Raw genomic sequence first — 20,588 nt, 5'->3', positions numbered from 1 at the left:
CCAAGCTGCTGGGATTACAGGCGTGCGACACCGTGCCTGGCCATTCATGTTATTTTAAACTGCTAAATTAGTAGTAATTTGAAGCGATAGGAAAGGGCCTTGACCAGCTATAAATTAAAGCTCAGCTTCACTAGCAGCTTGAGTGACCCCAGCTGAGAGACTGCCCCGGGAAGCAGGTCAGGGGTATCTTTTACCTTCTGGGGTTCCCGTCACCGCCAACTCCTTGGCTATGTTTGTGTGTGAACATGACAGGTAGGTACAACTTGTCCAGTACTGGGTGCTGGAGATAGTACTGTCATAGCACTAGGAGTCTCAATGGGTCGCGGGAGGTTGTCTGGTCCTGCATCTTCCCTTCACATAGGGAAGACTTTATCTTCATCCCCAAATTGAGGGAGCTGCGTCCAGAGAGGGTTGGGATCTCACTATTGTCAGAGAGCTGCTGAGAGAAGGCAGCCCAGGACTAGGGCTGCCAATTTCTGATGAGACTCTTTTCTACTCATCATGTTGGGGAAATAGCTTTCCTTGGTGTTAGTGGGTCATGGTGGGAGGGAAAGGCGATGAATAGGTAGCTACAGTGTAGATAGGATGCTGGAGGAAAGAGCAGGACCAGAACTCTGAGCCCCTGGTCTAGCGTTTCTATGCATCTATGCACAAGGGGGAAGACCCAGACATGTTAGCACATTAGACTTTCCCCCTCTGCTTTGGGGGAGACCCTGGTTGGAAGCGTTAGAGTTGGTAGTAGGAAGTCAAAGTCAAGGCCAAAGGAATGGAATCAGCAGGATGTCCTGAGGACAAGATTCTGCCTGAAAAAGAAAGTCTCATTTGCTAATAAAGGCTTAAAAGGGAACGTCCTTCTGTCCCCTCCAAGGCACCTTCTAACTGCCTTTCCTACCTGGTCACCCTCTCGGGAGTCATGAAACAGACGTGACGTCTAGAGGGATGAGGCAGTTCAGTTTGATGGTGTGGAAAGATGAGGTGGAGAGAGGGCCAGTAGGCTGGTGTGTGGTGGAGAGGCCACACTGGGGGCTTGTGTCCAGCTTGAATTGACAGACAGGATTGGGAGGAGTCAGGGCAGCAGACAGACTTCAGTGGGCCTAGAAGGCCATCTTTGTGATTCCGAGGTGTGGGCAGCTTTCTCAGCTGCCATCTCTTCATGCCACGCGGGGGGTGGGGGGTAGTGTCCTTCTAGACACAAGCTACAACCTGTCAGTGGGTCATGAAGTCCTTGACAAGGTCGTGCTCAACTTTTTCAAAACTTGAGAACAGGATCAAATATAGAGTGTACACGTTTTGTCAAGGGAAATGCTATTGCTTGAAACTTTACATACATATCCCTGGTCCGGGGCAGGTCTGAGCTTTTCCTTAGTGGCTGGGAAGAGACCTGGATGTGGAGAAAAGGCAGAAATGACACAGCCATTTCCACAAGACCAGCTTTTAATATGACCGTGATTTGAAGCACGAATAAATAAACTCCAAAAAAAAAAAAAAAACGAAAAAAACAAACCAAACCTTACAACATCAAAACCAAAAAAAAAAAAAAGCATAAAACAAAAAAATCTCCAACAGACAAACAAAATAGCCCCCGCCCCCAACCCAAATTAAAAAAACAAATCAGACTGTACAAGTTGTGTCACAGAGAGAGAAGAACAACGTGGCTCCATGGATGAATACTGGGGTCGCCCAGGACACTGTGCTACCTTCACAGGCGCTGGGGCGGGAGGGAGTTTGGCGCTGGTCACCTGAGGTGCCGGAGCCCCATGGGCCAGTTTTGGGGGGAAAGGGGTTGTGGGCAGGTTAAGAACCTTCACGAACTACACAAGGATCGAACATAGTAGAGTCCTGCAGTTTCCCTCTCGACTGTGCAGTTTTAGTGCCAGAGTGGCCTCATGGTGGCTTTGGGGCTGGAATCTGGACCCACTGCACGGGCGGCAGAGCGGACACTGGAAACTGCATGGAGGAATATCATGTACAAGACAGATGTGAGGTGGCGCCGTGAGAAGTCTGAGCATGCAGGTGCTTTATACATCTGGCAGTGAGATGTGATGGCAGGTTGGTTCTCGGACAGTTCCAGAGTGTGACTCATCTCTCCTACGAGGGACGCACGGCGAGGCCCAGGGACGCTTCATGTCAGACGTGGCCGGAGCGAGGTTTGGCAGAAGTTTGCAATGTGTGCATAGGGGGCTCTTGCTTCTTCCCGTCATCAGGGGCCATCCCACCTGAGCTGGCTGTCCCCTGTCCTAGGTCTTGGGCCTTAAGGTCTGTTTGGAGGGTGCTGGCTTAGCCCGAGGGGTGTCAGCAGGCAATCTCTTCCAAGGTGCCCAAGGCTGTCTGCAGGGGCACGTTCACAGTGTGGCTGATGGTTTCGGAGTGGTTTGGCATCGTGTCGCAAGTGCTCTGCAGGGAAAGGGAAGGTGGGCGTTTGTCATTCACTCAGCAAACATTCACTGGGAGGCCAAGCCCTGCTGGAACCCCTGTAGGTCAGAACCGGAGCTGATCAGAGCTTTAGAGCAAAGCTGACCCCAGGGAAAAGCAGCTGTGTGTGTCCCTGAGGAGCGTGGAGTTGAGGTGGCTCTGAATCGTTGGGTGGTTCTCGGGCTTCAGTATGCAGGAGGCTGGGAGACTGGCCAGGAGGCTGTGCCAGGAATTTGGGGGAGATTTGATGGGGACAGAGCTGGGGGAGGAGAAGTGGGATGAAGGGAGGCCACGAGGCTAAGACATTCTGAAGGCAGGAGGGGAGGTGGGCTGGGGAGGTAAGCACCACTTGCTGGGAAGGTACTCTCCACTAGGTGCTGTGCTGACCCATTGATAGGCATGACCTCACTTAATCCCCATGACAACGCTCTGAGGTCCTATGTTGTTACACAGATGCTCATGGAGGTTAAGAACCTTGCCCCCTAGAGCACAGCTAGGAGGAGGGACCTGGGATTCAGCCAGACCCGCTGAGACCAGAGCCTGGGGCCCTTCCACCCTGCTCTCCCCTTCGGTGGAGGCCATCCTCCATTCAGCAGAAGCTGCAGAAGTCCAAAGAACTAGAGCAAGACTCTTAGCCTGGGAGATGGGCAGAGAGACACTGTCTGGAACAGAAATGGGAGCCCAGATAGAAGTGTCTCAGGTCCATTTGGGACTGGTTGACTTCAAGGGATGGTGGGCTTTCAAGGCATGAGGTTGTCCCAGGGCTGGAAGTGCTGATTGGGGTGCCAACACCGGGTTTGAAAAGCCAGAACTATTTGTGTATGTCAATCAACCTGAGCCCAGGAGTGGACTAGGTTTGGGAGAATGATGGCTGGAGGGAAGAGGCAGAGTAGGGCAGTGTGGATGGAGGTCCTTGGAGTTTAGCTCTGACACTCAAAAGCTATGTGACTCTGGCCTCCGTAGCCTCAAACACTAGAAGGAGATAAAGATAGATCTTCCTCTAGGGTGACTGTGAGGCTGCAGTGACATGGTGCACATCGTCACTCAGCACAGTGGCCAACATGTGCCAGGCATACGGTTGTCCTTAGCTATAGTGGGTATGCTTGCTACCAACTTCACCAGGGCCCAAGCTTTGTCCCCTTCAAATGGGATGGGTGCCAGTGACATTCTGCTTGCATTTTGCCAGCTTTGGGGAATAAGGCAGTAAACCTACATAGATCATCTCTTGCCTTCCCCAGGCTGTGAAGTGAGGGGAGGAGCTGTCTGGACCATGAAGAACCTATCCTGGAATCATTTCCTGGAATTAGCTGCATTCATGGCTCACCATTGACCTTTGGGATGAGGTTTGGTTGGAGTGTCCTTGGATTTGGGGACTGACAGGTTATCATAAGCCGCAGAAGGTGTGCAGTGAATCACATCCATCCTGCCCAGCCCCAGGATCTGGCTTCCCTTCACCCACCTACTCCACGGGATCTCTGAAACTTCCAACCCAGGAAGTTGCACTTACCACATTCTCATCATGGCTCCCTTCGTCCTCCTCTTTGCCAAGCAGGTCTAATAGCTTCTCTTTGATCAGCTGCAAGAAAAGCAGGAAGGAGATCGTTAGGCCAGGAGGATGGTGCAAAAAGGCTCCCTCTGTTGGGCTCCACTGGGGAGCTGCAGAGGCAGCAACCATCTGGTTGTGGTGTGGACACTGCATGGCAAGAACCAGGCCTGCAGGCCCGTACAGCTTTAGAAGCCCATCTGTCTCCACCTGGCTTTGGCCAACGTGGCATTTTTATTTTTGCAGGAGAGAAAGAGTGGGAGGGTCCTGTCTTGGAGTGTGGAGACCCCTTTCTGTTCTGGATGGAGAGTGTCGATAAGCAGAAGGTGCTGGTAGGACTGGCTCCGTATTAGTCCCCAAGAGCGGCCTGGGACCCCCTTTTAAGACGGGGCCTGGGAGACAAGGTCATTCTTTACTTTCTGGCCTGACAACTCCACAATTCACAAAATGAGGGCACACTTGCCTTCCTAATGTTTTATTCCTAGCAATAAAGGGAAGTTCTTAAATACATTAGAGGATGTAATTCAATTGCTCTAACTTTGTATAGCTTTTCATAAGAATTAATAAACAAAGAATAAAATCTAGCCATGGGACCTTATTTAGGTTGGGTTCATCATTCTGAGAGGCTTGAGAGACTCCAGAGGACCTCTGTCATGGGGCTCCATGGCTCCCCATGATTCCCAGCGTTGCTGGCCATGAACAGCCAGCCTTCAGAGGGAGGCAGAACGCTGCTGTGTGGGCATTTGCTGGCATAGGATCAAGAGGTCCGGAGGGACTTTTGCAGGTCTGGGCATGCCTTAGAACTTCTGGGACCATTGCCTGTTTCAGGGGGTCAATTGGAGGGGTGAAGGGCACTTCCCACCTCACAGCCAGGGAACTGGGGGTCTGCAAGTGAACACCTGGGACAGACTCATAGGTAGACTGTGCTTCCTGCTGCTGGTGAGTCGCTAACTCCACGCTGCTCCTCAGGTGGCTGGCTGAGCCTCTCAGGCTCTTTGGCCAAGTTAATCCTCTGCAGAAAAGTCTAGAAGCTTGCTCCCCACTGGCCTGGATCTGGGGGAGCTGCCAGAGCTGACGAGTTCCAGGCACTCTGGAAGCCCGAGGAGCCTTCTGCTGTTTGAGGAGATTTCTGAGGCCTTGTTCTAGCTGCCTCATGAGGGAGCCATCTCCCTACACTGGAGGCAGCTGGTGCTTGGGGATTGATGAGGACTGCTGGGAAATGCCCCTTCCCTAAGACTGGCCAGACCACAGAGGACACTGTCCAGGGGATGGGCTATTCAGAGGGTAGGCTTGTGCATGGTGTGTGTGTGTGTCTGTCTGTCTGCCTGCGCGTGCATATGTGTGAATGTGTGTGGTGTGTGTATGTTTGAGTGTGATGCGTGTGAGTGTGATGTGTTGTGTGGTTGTATGTTGTGAGTGTCAGTGTGTGTTGATGTGGATACATCCATGCTACGAAGCCCCCGCCACCAGCCTTGTTGTAGGAGGTAGACAGGGCTGGCCTCCCACCCTTCCTGCTCCTTCTCTACAGGTAGACAGCCCATCACTCTTCGGGCCCCTGAGGATAGGACCATGGCTTCCATTTCTCTCCCACCACCCCTCCTTAAGATTGCCCTCCCCAATACCTCCCCCCCCCCACCATGCCTAGGGATTGGGCAATGAAAGATATGGGCGCACAGCAGGAGGAGCAGGCTCTGGGTGGGGGGAGCCAGGCACCTCCATATGCCTTGGTTCTGAGCCTGGAGGTGGGTGGAGGGCAGGGTCACTTCCCTGAGGACAATCCCATCTTACCTCATAAATATAATCAAAGAGCTCTAGTATTGTAAGGATACTAGCACCAATAAACAATCCCATCTGACCACCAATGTCACCTGGAGAGAGAGGGGAAAAGACCAAAGTTTTGGTTTTACTCACACAGGAAGGTGTGAACAGACGAAGAACTTGGAAGCCAGAGTTCCTGAACAGCGTCCCCTCCACGGGGAGCCTGGGTTTATCACGAGAGGGCCAGGCCTCTGGCTGGGCCCACCGCATGGCTCTGAGAGACAAGTGTGTCAGCACCCAGTGACGGTGGAGACTGACGTGACCACTTACTGGAAGGGCTCATGGGCTTGTTCCATCACCCTCAGAACCACACTGGGTCCCATGTGGCTCCCCACTGGGAAAGACAAGATGTTTGGGCCCTTGCCCTGGACAAGGGTGCAGATAGCCTCATACACCAGTGTCAGGAGCCCTGGGTGTGGGTCTCAGGAGCAGTGGCACCACAGACGTCCCCTCTTCCCCCACCATCATGGCATGGCCTTCAGGGCCACCTAGGGGCACCTTCCACTCTTGGGATAAGGTCCTAGATGTCTCCTCTCTCCTGTCCAAGGGTCCATGGTCATTGGGGTCTCTTTCTAGAGTGGAGGTTCTCACCCTGGGACATCAGGTTTCCTTTGGTCAAATTTCTCTAGATTTGTCTTCCAATCCCTGCATCAACTCTCCTGGGAGACTTTCCATCTGAGTAGATGTCTGGATGCACTTCAAGCCTGGAGAATCAGAACCTCTGGGGTTGATTCTGAGCATTTTTGAAGTTCCCTGAGTGGTTCTCAGGCCAGGGGTTAAGACCGACCTTCCTGGGTGGGCTTTGGATGGCTGGAAACCGCCCCGTGAAGGTGAAGGCCATAGTGCATGGCACTTGGGCACTTTTGGCAAGAGAGACCTCAGCTTTCGTCAGGTTCTCAAAGGGTCTGGACTCCTCAGAAGCCTAAGATGCTCTGCTCTGGAGTCAGCAAGTAGAGCACAGCTCTGGGGTGCAGAGTGGCCTCCAACGTGTGTGGCTTTGACAAGCCCTGACCTTTGCAGAAACCTTGCCCGGGTGGTGGTGGTGGTGAGGAGTGGGGCAGAGGATCAAAACCATGGAGTCCCTCCCTGCTCTACTGGCCAGCTGTCAGCCTCCAGGCTGGCTGGGGAACAGGGTGGGAATGGGGGATGCCCTTGGTGGGGGTGGACCTCTTAGTCTAAGGACTTTCTGAGGGGTAGGTCGCCCCGACTGCTCCCTCGCACATGGCTGAGCAAAGCCCAACACCCACACTCCCAGGTGGACCAGCAGAGATGGTGGGAATTTGATTTGATACTAGGCTTGAATGGCTCCCCTTGGCTTCTTTTCCTCCCCCTCAGTCTCTCGAATGTCCTTAATGCAGACTTACTGGGGAGTGTGTACTTCCGTACATGTACTTCAAGTGTGAGGGAGTTTGCGTTTGTGTGCAGCGTGACTAGAATGCAGTGGTGGAGTAGGAAGGGTTTGTTCCGAGGTGTGGTGTGTGTGTGTGTGTATGCACATATTTGTCTAGAAGGAGGCCAGCAGGTCTGGCCATTGATGGCTTTTTGTGGGTGGCTACCTCCCTCAGTTAGGCACACTGAGTGTGTGTGTGCATTTGTGAGTGTGAGTCTGTGGAGGTAGATGGTGTGTAAGCATGTGTAGATGTGGGTGTGTTTTGTGTGTTATGCAGGTGTATGTGAGGACTGTGTCTTCCTAGGTTGTGTGCATGGACGAGTGTCTGAAGCTGCGTGGCTGGCAGGCAGGGCCATGTGGGTGTGCATTTATGTGTGGTTCTGGACCCCATGGGCTACATGGACCTGTAGGTTGGCGTGCATGTGCACAGGTTGTGTGGGGGGACCCCTGGGTTGGGTGAGCGCCTGGGCAGTGCGCATGTGTGCCGACACTAGGTGGTGGTGAGGGATGGCTGGGCTGGGCCTGATGGCTGAGGGTGTGCAAGTGGCACATGCTCTCATCACAGGAGGTACAGATGGCAGCACGATTTCCTCAGTGAGCTATTCTGGGTGGGAACAAGATGCTGGGAACAAGCTCATCCTCATATCTGATGCAGAATGACAGATTCAGAGCTCGGGCCCTCCTTACTGAGTGTGTGAGTGTGTGTGTGTGTGTGTGGAGAGAGAGAGAGAGAGAGAGAGAGAGAGAGAGAGAGAGAGAGAGAGAGAGAGAGAGAATATGCTGGGGAGGGAAGAGGAGTGGGGAAGCACATTATGAATCACTTTTAGGAAATACAGGTCAGACCCACAAGATTTACGAGAAGGAGCTGGACCTCTACTTTGGGGCTCAGCTCATGAGTCTATTGGCTACCTTTGACCACAATGACCTTGAAAGCCTGAGTGCCAGCCATCTTAACCCAGTTGGAACTGAGCTCTGACTCAGTCCCTAGCCTCCTAGAGGAAGTGTAGAAATGCCCAGATGGACCCTGGGTCACTGACCTGGTGACTGTCCAGGTTCCAGAACCTATTGCTTCTGGACTTTCTCTGAGCTCAGAGTTTATCACATCTAACCCTTGCAACAAGCTCATAAACTGGGGGTTAGTAAATCTAATCTGCACCTCAGGAGCCTGAGGTCCAGCAAGGTGAAGCCATTGGCCCAGATTCTCACAGCTGTTTTTCAGCAGCCTTTGGGTTCAAAGCCAGCACGTCCTTCTGTACTTCCATGCAGAATGCACCTGTTCCTCCCGGGATGCTACTCTCACCTAGTTCTATCACGGGGACAATGGCTATTTCTTCCTTAGGGCCTAAGCATTGCACTTTTTCTTGAGATGCGGGGGAGTAGGCAGAAGGGCTCCAGGGGCAGGTCCTTTGACTGTCCACTCTTGGAGGTCTTGTGAGTTTGGGGCTGGGCTGGGTCAGGGTGGAAATTAACTCCCTGTGTCCACTGTGTGCCAGTGGGGTCTAGGGCAGCTGAGGTGAACTACTGTGGGGTGGCAGTCAGGTTGGTGGAGTTCTGGGGCAAGGGGCCCTTCATTTGTATTTGACAATGGACTCTTGGTCCAGGGTGCAGCACCTGCCTTCTTGGTGCAGGAACCTTGCTCTCCAGGCATGACTTCATCAGGGACCTTGGCTATGTCAGGTGCCTGGGGACCACCCACCATGGAGCATCTCCTCCTTTCTTCTTCCTACAGCTCTTTGCTCCTTCCATACCCCAGGACACTGACTCCAACCCAGGGGCAGAAGACTGTGGAACCCAAGAAAGCAGGGCTGGAAAGCTCCTGAGAGACCCGTGAGCTCAACCTCCTCGTTGCACAGAGCGGGAAACAGCGTCCAGGCTGAGAACTGAGCTGGGCCTAAGATCTGCACCACAAGGGAGCTCCTCCCTTCTGGGCCAGGGGCAGTGTAAAGAAAGAGGGAGTGATTAGTCGCCTCCTTAGGAGGCTTATATACCTATGTGTCTGCCTGCTCCCTCCACCTGCCCACCCCTGGAGATGTGGAGATTTGTGCAATAGACACTCCGACTTACCAAGTAAGGCTGCGACTTCATACGCTTTCTTCTGTTCAATTGTCTCATAATTGAGAGCTTCAAAAAAGATATCCAGAACGAGGATGTTCTCTCTGCAGAGGGAATATTCAGTACCATACACGGTTAGAGCCATCGGCGTTCACAGCTTTCCCAAGGACAGATGGAAGAATGAGGGCCCAGGAAGAGTGGAGCTGGAAACCAGGAGCCCTGACTCCTGCCTGGGACCACAGGCCTCTACCGGCTGCCCTCGCTGGCCCTTGTCTCTACCTGCCACTTGGTATGTTTCCAGGTCTCCTGCCTGGCTTCCAAGACTCGGAGCCCCCACGAGCCTACCCAGGTCCTTAGTATGAAAACGAGTCCAGCAACCTCCTGACCAGGCCGGTGTTGGCTGAGATAGCTGTCCAGCTGACCTCCTGGGTGGTCCTGTCTACTCCTGAGAACCCCCCAAGTCCTTTGGGACTGAGAGCAAGCTTCTCCTAGGAGGCGGCCCTGCCCTGGCTTTGCTGAGCAGCTGCCAAAGTCAGAGGATCTTCTAGAGAGCAAGCCCATGCCTGCTGGGGTTTCCTGGCAGAAGCTCTCTTACACCCCTCCTGCAGGCAGGTGTGTTAACGAGGCCCATCTTGGCAGTGAAAGTCACTACCGCCTGCGGAATGCCTGCTAAACAGCGGCGCCTGGCACCTCTGACTCCCATTTCCTTTAGCACTGCTCACCAGGCTCTTGGTGCGCCCTGTTCTCCACCTGTTGAGCAGAAGCTCTCCTGGGGTGGGTTCTGGCAACGGTCCTGACAGGAAGGAGTGGCTGGGGATGAGAGGAGCAAATCCTCCTCTCTCTGCACAGGAGTCGGCCTCCCCATTTCTTGCCTGGTTTATGGCAACTGCCTCGTAACAGGCTCCCTTCTCCCCATCTGGCTTTCCACCCGGCTCTTAGACAGTCGCCTGAGGGGTCTTTTTAAAACAGCGAAGTTGATTTCAATGAAATAAAATGAGAGTTCAGTTCCTTGCTCGCACAGACTGCCTTTCCAGTGCTCATCAGCCACATGGGGTTAGTGGCTGCCACACTGGGCGCCCCAGGTGTGGAAGGCTTCCGTCACCGCAGGATGCTCCATTGGAAAGCAGGGGTCTACGTACAAACTTGAGCCTGTCACTCACCTCCTAACCGTTTAGCAGCTTCCGGGGGTCTCTTGGGATAAGTCTACCCCTTGCACCTTATAGCCTCCCTCCCTAAAGGTGGGGGCCAATCCTTAAGTCAACTTTGTCTTTATTCTAAATGCTAAACCCAGAGCTTGGAATGCAGCAGGTGCTCAATTAATGCTTGCTAAACTGAACTGATGAGCTTTGCCCTCCTCCCACATTTCCCTCGGTTTCCTCCTGACCCAGCCCTCCTTCCACCTCCCCATCATGCCCATTGTACTTACGAGATGTATTTTTCTGATTTGTTAAATTTCTTCTCAAGGTACTTGGCTGACGTCTTGCTGGGGATCTTGACCATGGAGAGCTCTTTGTTGTATCGGGTTAGATTGCAGGGGGTCCTGCAGAGACAGTAATTGCTGTCCTTTTCCGCCAGCAGACCTGGGGGGTGGGGGAGAAGGAGGGGGGAGGTCATAATCAGGTGTGGGGACTGGGGCTTCTGGCCCAGCCTAGAGGGATCTGAGCAGCTGGGAGGTGAGCTGGAAGGGGGGGGTGGTTCTGGTCCTAAGAAACAGGGCTGGGGGGTTATGGAGAGAGAGGAGCTGGGCTTTTATTATAGTCGGGGTCTTTTTTTTTCTCCCCCTGCTTCATGTCAATCTTTAAAGATTGCTCAAATATTGTCACTTTTGGAGAATAAGCTTCAAAGGAGTCCTGGATTTTTGGGGGCTCTTTTTTCTGCTCTTGGCCTCTGTGTTCTCATTCACAAAGTGGGCCACCATCAAAGTCTTCATGGGGACCACTGCACCTGGGGACCCAGTCCCTTTGGTGTTCCTGCTAGGGCTCCCTCAGAGCCAACGCCCAACTCCTCTACCTGCTGGGGTACAGGTGTACAAATGTCCTCAATTCCTTTCCCTGGAGACAATCTCCCTACAGCTAGGACCCTTCTCTCCCTCTCTTCCCTTCTTCTAAACAGGTGAGGGGGTGTAAGCTGTTTCCCTTGGCCAAACTTGAGCCAGGCTCTTCAGAGCCTTTTGGACTAAGTCTTGATCTTGGCCTCCCCCTTTCTGGGCCTACCTCGCCTCACTGAGCAGGAATCCTGCTAAGGGCAGTTTAGAGAGAATCCCAGCCCTTGATATACCTCATCCCCCTGGCCAACCTCCAACAAGCAGCCTAAGTTGGTTTCTCAAGAACCCTGCTGCCCCTGATGGCTCCTCTGTCAGTTTCTGTCCTCGGATTCCTTCACATCACTCGTTGGCCATGAGCACAGCTGTCTTTGCTGTCTTCTGGGTTGAGCCCCCTCTCTCTCCCCTGTCACTGTGGCCTTGACTCCTACTGCAACAGCCTCAAAGCTTCTTACCATTTGAACAAGTGTCAGAATAATGTTTTTTTTTTCTTTAGTACCTGCCTGTTTACCCGTCTCTCTCTTTTCATCTCATCTCCGTGCTTTCGGCCACCTTTGGGTCTTGCTCAGTCTTTATTCCAAAGACTGAATCTTTGAACACATTAGAAGTCACTCCTATCTCCTCCCATCCCTAGTTCTTCTGGAACCATCGGGATGTGAGTGCGCGTCCAGCTCTGTCCCCACTTAGCTCCCTCAGGGACAGCTGCTGAATGCACTTGAGCACACATTGTCTACACTGCTCCCTGCTTGTCTTGATTAGAATCCATTTCCCAGGATGGTAGAAAGGCAGCATGAAGAGCAGGGCTCGTTTTGGGGCTGCAGTGCCTTTGTGGGTTCTTCCTCTCTCCCGGTGCTCTGGCTGGGGGTCCAGCAGAGTTACTCTAACAGCAAACGCCCAGCAGGCTGCCGGAGGAGGAGGAGGACAGGGAAGGCTCTGTGCCTTCCACTTGCATAACGGAGTGTAAACCTAGCCTCACGTGCTGCCTTCTCCTGCCACCCAGGGCTCAACAGTGTATGGGAGGGAAAGACTGGTGGGCTCTGGACTAACCTCAGCCTCTGCGTGAACACCACCAAAGCATGAGGAGAAGTATCACCAAGCTACTCTGGGAGCTCCTTGTCCATCATCTCTCCGTCTCTGCCCTCTCCCTACATTCCCGAGCATCCTCAGTGCCTCATGAAACTCACTTCGTCTCTATCTCTGCATCTGGACCTTCCTTCTCTCCGTTCTCCGTGACCCTCATCTTCTTGTACCAATTGTCTCCTGTCTTTTCCTCCTTCCTTCTCTCTCTATCCTGCCCCTGCAGTGAACCCATCCTGCCCAGCCCCTTTCCTCCCATCCCCTCTGGGTTCCTTTTTCTACCCCCACACCCGGATGATCTCCAAGATCTCAGTCTCACCCCCACGCCAGTACCTCTGACCCCCAGTACTGACCTAGGGCAGGCTCTGCACACTCCTTGTGCTGTTCAGGGGTACAGAAAGGGGCATCCCCTGCAAAGAAGAAACACCCAGAGGGAGAGTTAGGCAGAACCATGCACGCCAGCAGCACCCGCCTCCCTGGGCTCGGCACACTGAGCACCTCCTGGGACCCAGCAGGCCAGCGGATTGTTAGAAGGGAGCACTGACCAGAGCTGGAAGGCTGATCTGCTCTGTGAGCCTGGCCAGGGGGGCTCACCTCCTGAGCGGGAGACCGTAGGGCCTGCGGACCCACTTCTCTCAGGTTGCTCCCTTGGGGATGGGTGGACGTGCCTGGAGGACTGAGGGTGGGGAGGAGGTTAAGTCCCTTCTACATCTGGGTGTGCATGATCTCCTTCAGCCTGAGCAGGTAGGCTTCAGAGCAAGACACACAAATCCATTTCACCCAGGAGAGAGTGGAGGGCTAAGCTTCATGCCTTCCCGGGACCCACAGCCGGGTGCCATTCAGGGGGGCTTTGGACAGGGCTCAGTCTCATCCCAGGCTGGGACTCTTCTCAGCACATCCCGCTGTTGCAGGTGGCCAAGGTTGCTTTGGGATGACCACCGCTCTGCCCTGAATTTCACACCAGTAACGGAGACATTACTTTACAGTAGTAATAGTAAGGGTGTCGAGGACGGCCGCTTTACCCATTCGCCTTTGGCTCAGATTTCATAGGCGAAACCCCTCGAGCTGCTGGCTCAGTCTGAGCCTCAGGCAAGTCCCATTCATCAGTTTTGGATTGCCCTCTCTGGGCTCTTTGTGTAGAAGTCTGGGATCTTTTTTCCTTTTTATGAAATGCTAAAGTCCATCGTATTATCATTTCCTTATCAATTAGCCCAACCCCCCTTTTTCAGAGCTGAAGGCTTGATATTCTTCCTTCTTTCCAATAATGACATTTTAGATGGCATTTTTCCTTTTCTACTCTGTCTTCCAGGAGGTCAGAGGTGATTTTCATGTAAGTAACACAATTTATTGTCTTACGGTTTTGAGGTCAGAAGTCAGACACGGGTCTCAAGGACTAAACTCAAGGTGTTGGGAGGGAGGGGTTCTTCCCTGGAGGCTACCGGGGAGAATTCAGATCCTTGCCTTTCCAGTTTCTGAAGGCTGCCCCAAGCTCACTGGCCACCCACCTTCCTTCATCTTCGGAGTGAATAAAACCGCATCTCTCTGGCCCTTCCTCCATAGGCACCTCTGTCCCTAGCTGGGGAAGGGGAGTTGATTTCCTTAATCCCTGTGGTTAGGTCATCTCTCCATCCTAACGATGGCCCTTTTAGACAGAGACAATTTGAAAGATTAGTAATTCTAATTTTAGATCACTAACGTCACTACTAATTGATTACTAATGAAGTAATTGAGAACCTAAGTATGAGGATGTTCACTCCAGGGTGGGTTATAACAAAGTAATTGGTGAGGAACTCAGTGTTCAATAAGGATTTGTTAAATAACTGAAAGTATGATATAATCTTGAAACAGCAATCACAAAATGTAATGGCAATGTTCCTGGCACTTTGTAGGTCTTCATTCAACATGAATTTTAATTTCTCCTTGTCATGTGCCAACACAACCCCTGACTTTCACTTTGCAAAGCATTTTTTTAAATATTCTGGCCTAATTTTGTCTTCCTAACAGCTAATGATTACATTTTGAAAATAGCAAAAGCGAGAACAGAGAGGGTTAGTAATTTATATCATGTCACAAAGTGTGTAGATGAGGCTGAAAGAGAAGCCAAGGGCCCCCTGCCTTCAGCCCCACTCATTCTTTCATACTGTAACATCAAACTCCTGCCCAAACAGCTTTAAATCTACGCTGCTGCCTGACATACCAGCTACCTCTAAAGAGATGGCTATATGCATTATTAGTCTGACAACAGAAGTGTCAGTACATGCACATTTATTTGCTGGGTAATAGACTTTTGCCTCACTTGAAAGGGTGCTAGACATGTGGATGCAAGAAGGGAAACATCTGGAGGAAAGCAATAGACATCTGGATGTTGACGCATGTACCACGCCAGGTTGCAAGAATGGCAAACATCCAGTGGTCTGGGCACTAAACTCTCAGAGGTAAGAGCATCAAACACTTGGCAGACATATTGAACACTGGGCTAAATGTTTTCCAAACATCTGGGCACTCCTGGACACTAACTAGGATGCTGCCATGGTCGCTGGACTGAGTGTTTCCAGCTTCAGTGTAAATATTTAGGAACCAAATGACAGAACAACATCCCTCGGAGTTCTTGCAGAACAGTGAAGTTTTTCCCACCAAGGTGAGAAATGCAAAGCAGGTCCCAGGTGGTCCCCGGCACCAACCTGGCATGTGGACCATGCGGCAGTTGCAGTTCTCCACGATGTAGCGGGTCTCACAGTCAATCCGACAGGCGGTGATACTGTAAACAGGAAAGAAGTCGAGCCCCATCTCCGAGGATCGGCACTCACCCCACGGCGGGGGCAGGTATGTAAGCTGCAAGAGAGGAAGGAGGGGGCAGTGGTTATCCCTGGAGGAGGATGCTTGTTCAGCCCCGACGGACACTCATTCAATCAACAGATGGCTACTGAGCATGACAACCTACAGCCACTGGCCTCATGGACCCTCCATATCTGGCACCAATAGGATTTTTCAGACCTCACCTTTTACAACCTTCCATAAATGTAAGGAGGCCTCTTATCCAAAACTGGGTCTTCTCACCTCCACACATTATCTCTCACCTTTTAGAATAACCCAGCTAAATTCCACCCCTTGGCTGGAGCCATGGGAACCTGGTACCTGGACCTGGAGAGGCAAACCTAGGGGAGGAATCAGAATATAGCAATTTTAGGTATAACCATTGTTATTTATGATCCTGATCATGCTGTGGATGGCACCCCTCTGGGGAGAATGACATTCCTATTCTCAGAGGTCCAATGACCAGACATTTTCTTCTAGCATCTATGGTGCTTGCCTGATGGGGATGGGGAGGGAGGAGCATGAGAGAATCAATGTTTGTTTAGCACTTACTATGTGTTAAGGCCCAAGGTAAGTTTTTCACCCCTATTTCTTAAGATCGAAGAATAAAAAATATGATAAAATATACAAATTTTAAGTGTCCAGTTCAAGTTCTGACAAATGTATCATTATGTAAACAGCATACCAACCAAGACTCAGGGCATCGGTCACCCTAGAAAGCCCCTTCCTGTCCCTTTCCAGGCAGTTCCCCTTCTACCCAGGCACTTTTATGGATTCCTTTAGCACAGCTTGGCTTGCCTGGTCTCACCACGTAATTACAAGTTTCATTATGAGATGTTGAGAGCCACAGCCAAAGGGGCCCCAGCAAACTTTCAGACTGCCAGATGATGATTGGCTCACAGCGCCCCAGCAACATCTAGCTGATTGGCTCCTCTGCGGTGATGCTCATTGGGCTGTTTCCCTGCCCTTTCACACCACGGAGCTGCTCATTGGGGGACTTTTTTGGCTCCTCCCACACGACCCAGCCAATCGGCCTCAAGAGCAGGAGGATTGTGGGAGGTGTGGAGGCTTGTGGTTGAGAGAGAGGCTTGTGGGAAGCCAGTGGTGGCAGTTGGGCTCTGAGGGTTTTTCCTGAGGAGTGGTTTTGTTTGGTGTGTGTGGTTCTAAAAATAAAGTTCGTTTCTTTTGACAAGTGGCTCCTGAATTGTGCCCAGATATGTCCTATAAAGAATGGATCTTTTCTGTCCCAGATTAGACTTTGTATAGTGGAAAGCAAAGAGAAAACAGTAGAGGAAGGGGAAATCCTACCAGCATCTTCAAGGGATACTATAGCATTAACTATATACTGACTATCGGAAAATAAATTAAATACAGAATCTTTAAACATCACAAAAGCTTGTAATACTGCATTAAGCTCTACCTTTTGAGTTGATTGTTTGGGTACTGAAAATGTAAAAGTTTGATCAGGTGTAACTATTGCTGCTGTACCATTATTTGATCCATCAGTGAATATATTTGGAGCATTCATGATAGGTGTTTTTCTTGTCATTTTTGGAAAAATTACAGGATGCGATGACCAAAAAGACAATAAAGGATTAGATGGTAAGTGGTTATCAAATGAAACATTAGATTTGCACATGATTATTGCCCAAGTATTTAACTCATTAGCTAACTCATCAATTTGATTCATAGTATATGGAGTAATAATTTTATTGGGAGAAATTCCAAACACTCCCTTTGCTGCTTTTATTCCTTTGAGTATTAATTGTCCTACAGCCTCAGGATACCTAGTAAGAATGCTTATTGGGCTGTTTCCCCGCCCTTTCAGACTGCCAGCTGATGATTATGTATCTGTCTGGCTTCATCCATGCAACATGTTTTTGAGATTTTTACCCACCCTTCCATCAGGAATTCACTTCCTTTTGTTTTTTCTGAGTAGTGTTTCATGTCTGAATGCACTACAATTTGTTTATTTGTTCACCCAACGGTGGGTGTTTGGGTTGTTTCCAGTTTTGGGTAATTATTGAAAAGAGTGGAAGGTGTATTTAGGAGTCATTTTGTGCACAGGTATTGTAGTTTCTCTTGAGTCAGTGACTGGAGTGGACTAGCCAGTTCATAAGTGAGATGTAGCTGTAATTGTATAAGAAACCGCCCAACTATTTTATCTTCCCACTGGAGGGTAGGGGTTCTAGTCTCTCCACATCCACGTCAAAAATTCAAATATTGACATGGTCATTTTTTGGATCTTCATCCTTCTTGGAGGTGTAACTGGATCACACCGCTATTTCTGTGTGTAATCCCCTGGTCATTGATGATTTGGGGAACAACTTGATGTGTTCATTGGCCATTCATACATTCTCTTGTGTGAAGTATTTGACCAAGTCTCTTACCCATTACAAAAAAAAATCTTGTTTATATTTTACTATGGAGTTGTGAGAGTTCTGCACATAGTCTGGATTCAAGTCCTTTGTCATATATATGTATCATGAATATTTTCTCTATATCTCCTATAATCTGAGGCTTACCTTTTCCTCAATGGTATTGAATTTGCCTACTTTTAATATCAACTTCATTAGGATATAATTTATATATAATAAAATGCATCAAGCTTTATATGCAATGTGATGAATTTTAAAAAGTACACTTTTGCAATAATCACCCTAATCAAGATAGAACTCTTCCAGTAGCTCCCCAAATTCCCTATTTGCAGTCAAGTGCTCCTTACTAACTCTTAGGCAACCACTGGTCTCCTTTCTGTCATAAACTAACTCTGCCAGTCCTTGGATTCTATAAAAATAGAATAATAGCGTGTGATTCCTTTGTGTGGAGCTCCTTTCTCTTAGCATAATGTTTTAAAATTCATCCATGCTCTTGCATCCCTTATCAGTGGTTCATTCTTCTTTATGTTTGACTTTTACTTGATCATTTTTAGTCTTCATTCTTGCCCCACTGCAGTGGCTAGAAATTCCAGTATAATACTGGAAAAAAAATACTGAAGAAAGAAGATATCCTTCCCTTGTTTCTGATCTTAGGAAGAAAGGGTTCATTGTTTCACCATTAAAAATGTTAGGCATATATTTTTCTTAGACCCTTGTTGGACTGAAGAATTCTTGTCCTACTTTGTTGAGAATTTTTTAAAAAATCATCAATGAATACTCTATTTTTGCTGATATGTTTTCTTGCTTATATGGAGAGGATCACATAATTTTTCTCCTTTGTTCTGTTGCTATGGTGAATGAGATTGATTGATCTCCACATGTTGAGCCCCCCCTTGTATTGCTACGGTAAACCTCACTTAGTCATGATTTATTATCGTCTCTATATTGCTCTATTTGATTTGCTGATATTTTGGGGGAATATTTTTTGTCTCTATGTTGAAGAGGGATATTGTATTTAATTTACTTGTTATATTCCCCATCAAGTTTGGTTATTGGGATTACACTGGCCTCATTAAAAACAAAAAGTTATGAAGTGTTTCCTTTTTCTGTTTTTTTTTTTTTTTTTTTTTTTTTTTGTGTAGACTTGGTTTCATTTCTAACTTAAATGCTTGGTTGAATTTACCAGTGAAGCCATCTGGACCTGGTGATTGTGTATGTGCATGTGAAGATTTTAAATTATGAGTTCAATTCCTTTAATAGATACAGAGACATTCAAATTTTCTATTTCTTTATGCGCTAGTTTTGGTAACTTGCAGTTTTTCCCCCAAGGAATTTGTTCATTTTATCTCCATTTTAAAATTTATTGGCACAAACTTCTCTGTAATATGCATTTATCATTTAAAATGTCCATTGAAGTGGTAGTGATGCCCTCTCATGCTTAATGGTGGTAATTTGTGTTCTCTTTCATTTTCCTTGCTATTGATTTCTAATTTAATTACACTTTGCTCAGAAAACATATTACCCATGGTTTTATTCCTTTGAAATTTATTGAGATTTGTTCTATGGTCTAGCATATATTCTATCTTGGTAAATGTTCTCTGTGCACCTGAAAAATATACATTTTGTAATTCTTGGTTTAGTATTTTGAAAAGGCAATTAGATTATGTTATTTGATAGTGTTGCCCAACTCTTCTTTATCTTTTCTGAATTGTTTTTGTCTACTTTTTCATGAATTAATGAGAAAGAAATGTTGAAATCTGTAACCATGGCTATGAACTTGTTCATTTCTTCTTTTTTGTTCTGTCAATTTTTGCTTTGTGTATTTTTGGAACTTATTGTTAGGTGCATACATATTTAGAAGGGTTACATCTTTCTGAAGAATTGACCTTGTTATCATTGTTAAATAATCCTCTTTATCTCATGCACTGTAAGGGTCTTAAAGTTTACTTTGTACAGTATGTTTCCTATGCTTACTATTCATCTTTTTCCATTCTTTATTTGTGTCCTTTTTTTTAACTTTTAACCTGACAGAATCTTTATATATTTAAGGCATGTATCTTGTGAACAGCATATTTGAGTGTTGCTATTTTATCTTACCTGACAATCTCTGCCTTTCAATTGGAGGGTTTGATCTATTTACACTTAATGTAATTCTTGATTCATTGGGATTGAAATGACCATCTTGCTCTCTGTGGCCACTTTAATATCTTCTTTCTTTCCTGACTCCCTTTGGGTTAACTGAATATTGATTTAGTAGTTCATTCTACCTCTTCTATTTACTTTCTATTTGTACTCTTTGTATTGCTATTATTTTTATTATTGCTCTAGGATTTATAATAGTCATCCTTAATTTATCACAATCTACCTCGAATTAATATCACACGACTTCATACACAGTTGCATTTACGTTTTTCTGTTCTTTGTGCGATTGCTGTTATATATTTTACTTCTACATCAGTTATTAACACTTTAGTTCAATGGTAATATTATTTTTGCATTGAATCTAAAAAAAACTAAGAAAGCTTATATTTTAATTAACTCACATATATATTTCATTCTTCCTCACTTATTTTATGGATCTGAATTTTCCATTTGATATCATTCATCTTTAGGCTTAAGAAATTCTCTAACCTTTCTTATAGAATGGGTTTACTTATGGCAACATTTCTCATTTTTCATTTATCTGTGGGATATTTTAGTTTTTTTGGAAACATATTTTAGGTATAGATAGAATAATAGATTGATAATTATTTTCTTTCAAAATTTCAAGGATGTTATATCCCTATCTTCTGACCATTGTTTCTGATAAGAATCAGTCATAATTTCCCTGTATGTATTATTTTGTTTTGTTTTTTCCTCTCTCTTTCTGATTGCTTTACTAGATTTACTAACATTGATTTCCAGAATCTCAGCTATGCCATACCTAGGTGTGGTTTTCTTTGTATTTTTTCCTGTTTGGGATTTTGCTGAGCATCATAAATCAGTGGAATAATGCTTTTCGAACAATTTGGGAAAATATTGACCAACATTTCTTCAATTATTTTTCTGTCCTGTTCTGTCTCT

General features: G+C 48.1%; 1 protein-coding gene across 1 annotated transcript in view; it reads right to left on the bottom strand.

Annotated features, from left to right (window-relative positions):
• Positions 1–1,426: 1,426 nt before the first annotated feature.
• The window catches only part of LOC124080422 (acid-sensing ion channel 2-like), a 251,938-nt gene continuing 232,776 nt past the window's right edge, over positions 1,427–20,588 (bottom strand). The window contains exons 4-10 of the mRNA XM_046426345.2: positions 15,015–15,165; positions 12,687–12,743; positions 10,642–10,795; positions 9,228–9,319; positions 5,744–5,823; positions 3,920–3,988; positions 1,427–2,394 (exon numbers count right to left, since the gene is read on the bottom strand). Coding sequence (XP_046282301.1) covers positions 2,293–2,394; positions 3,920–3,988; positions 5,744–5,823; positions 9,228–9,319; positions 10,642–10,795; positions 12,687–12,743; positions 15,015–15,165 — 705 coding nt within the window. The 3' untranslated portion in view covers positions 1,427–2,292. The remainder of the gene's footprint in view (positions 2,395–3,919; positions 3,989–5,743; positions 5,824–9,227; positions 9,320–10,641; positions 10,796–12,686; positions 12,744–15,014; positions 15,166–20,588) is intronic.

Source organism: Marmota monax, unplaced genomic scaffold (assembly GCF_021218885.2).
Source record: "Marmota monax isolate L192 unplaced genomic scaffold, Marmota_monax_Labrador192_F-V1.1 WCK01_AAM20220418_F8-fsc00394, whole genome shotgun sequence".
Taxonomy (NCBI): Eukaryota; Metazoa; Chordata; class Mammalia; order Rodentia; family Sciuridae; genus Marmota; species Marmota monax.
The sequence above is the reverse complement of the archived record's forward strand: the minus strand, read 5'-3'. Positions and strand labels throughout refer to the sequence as shown.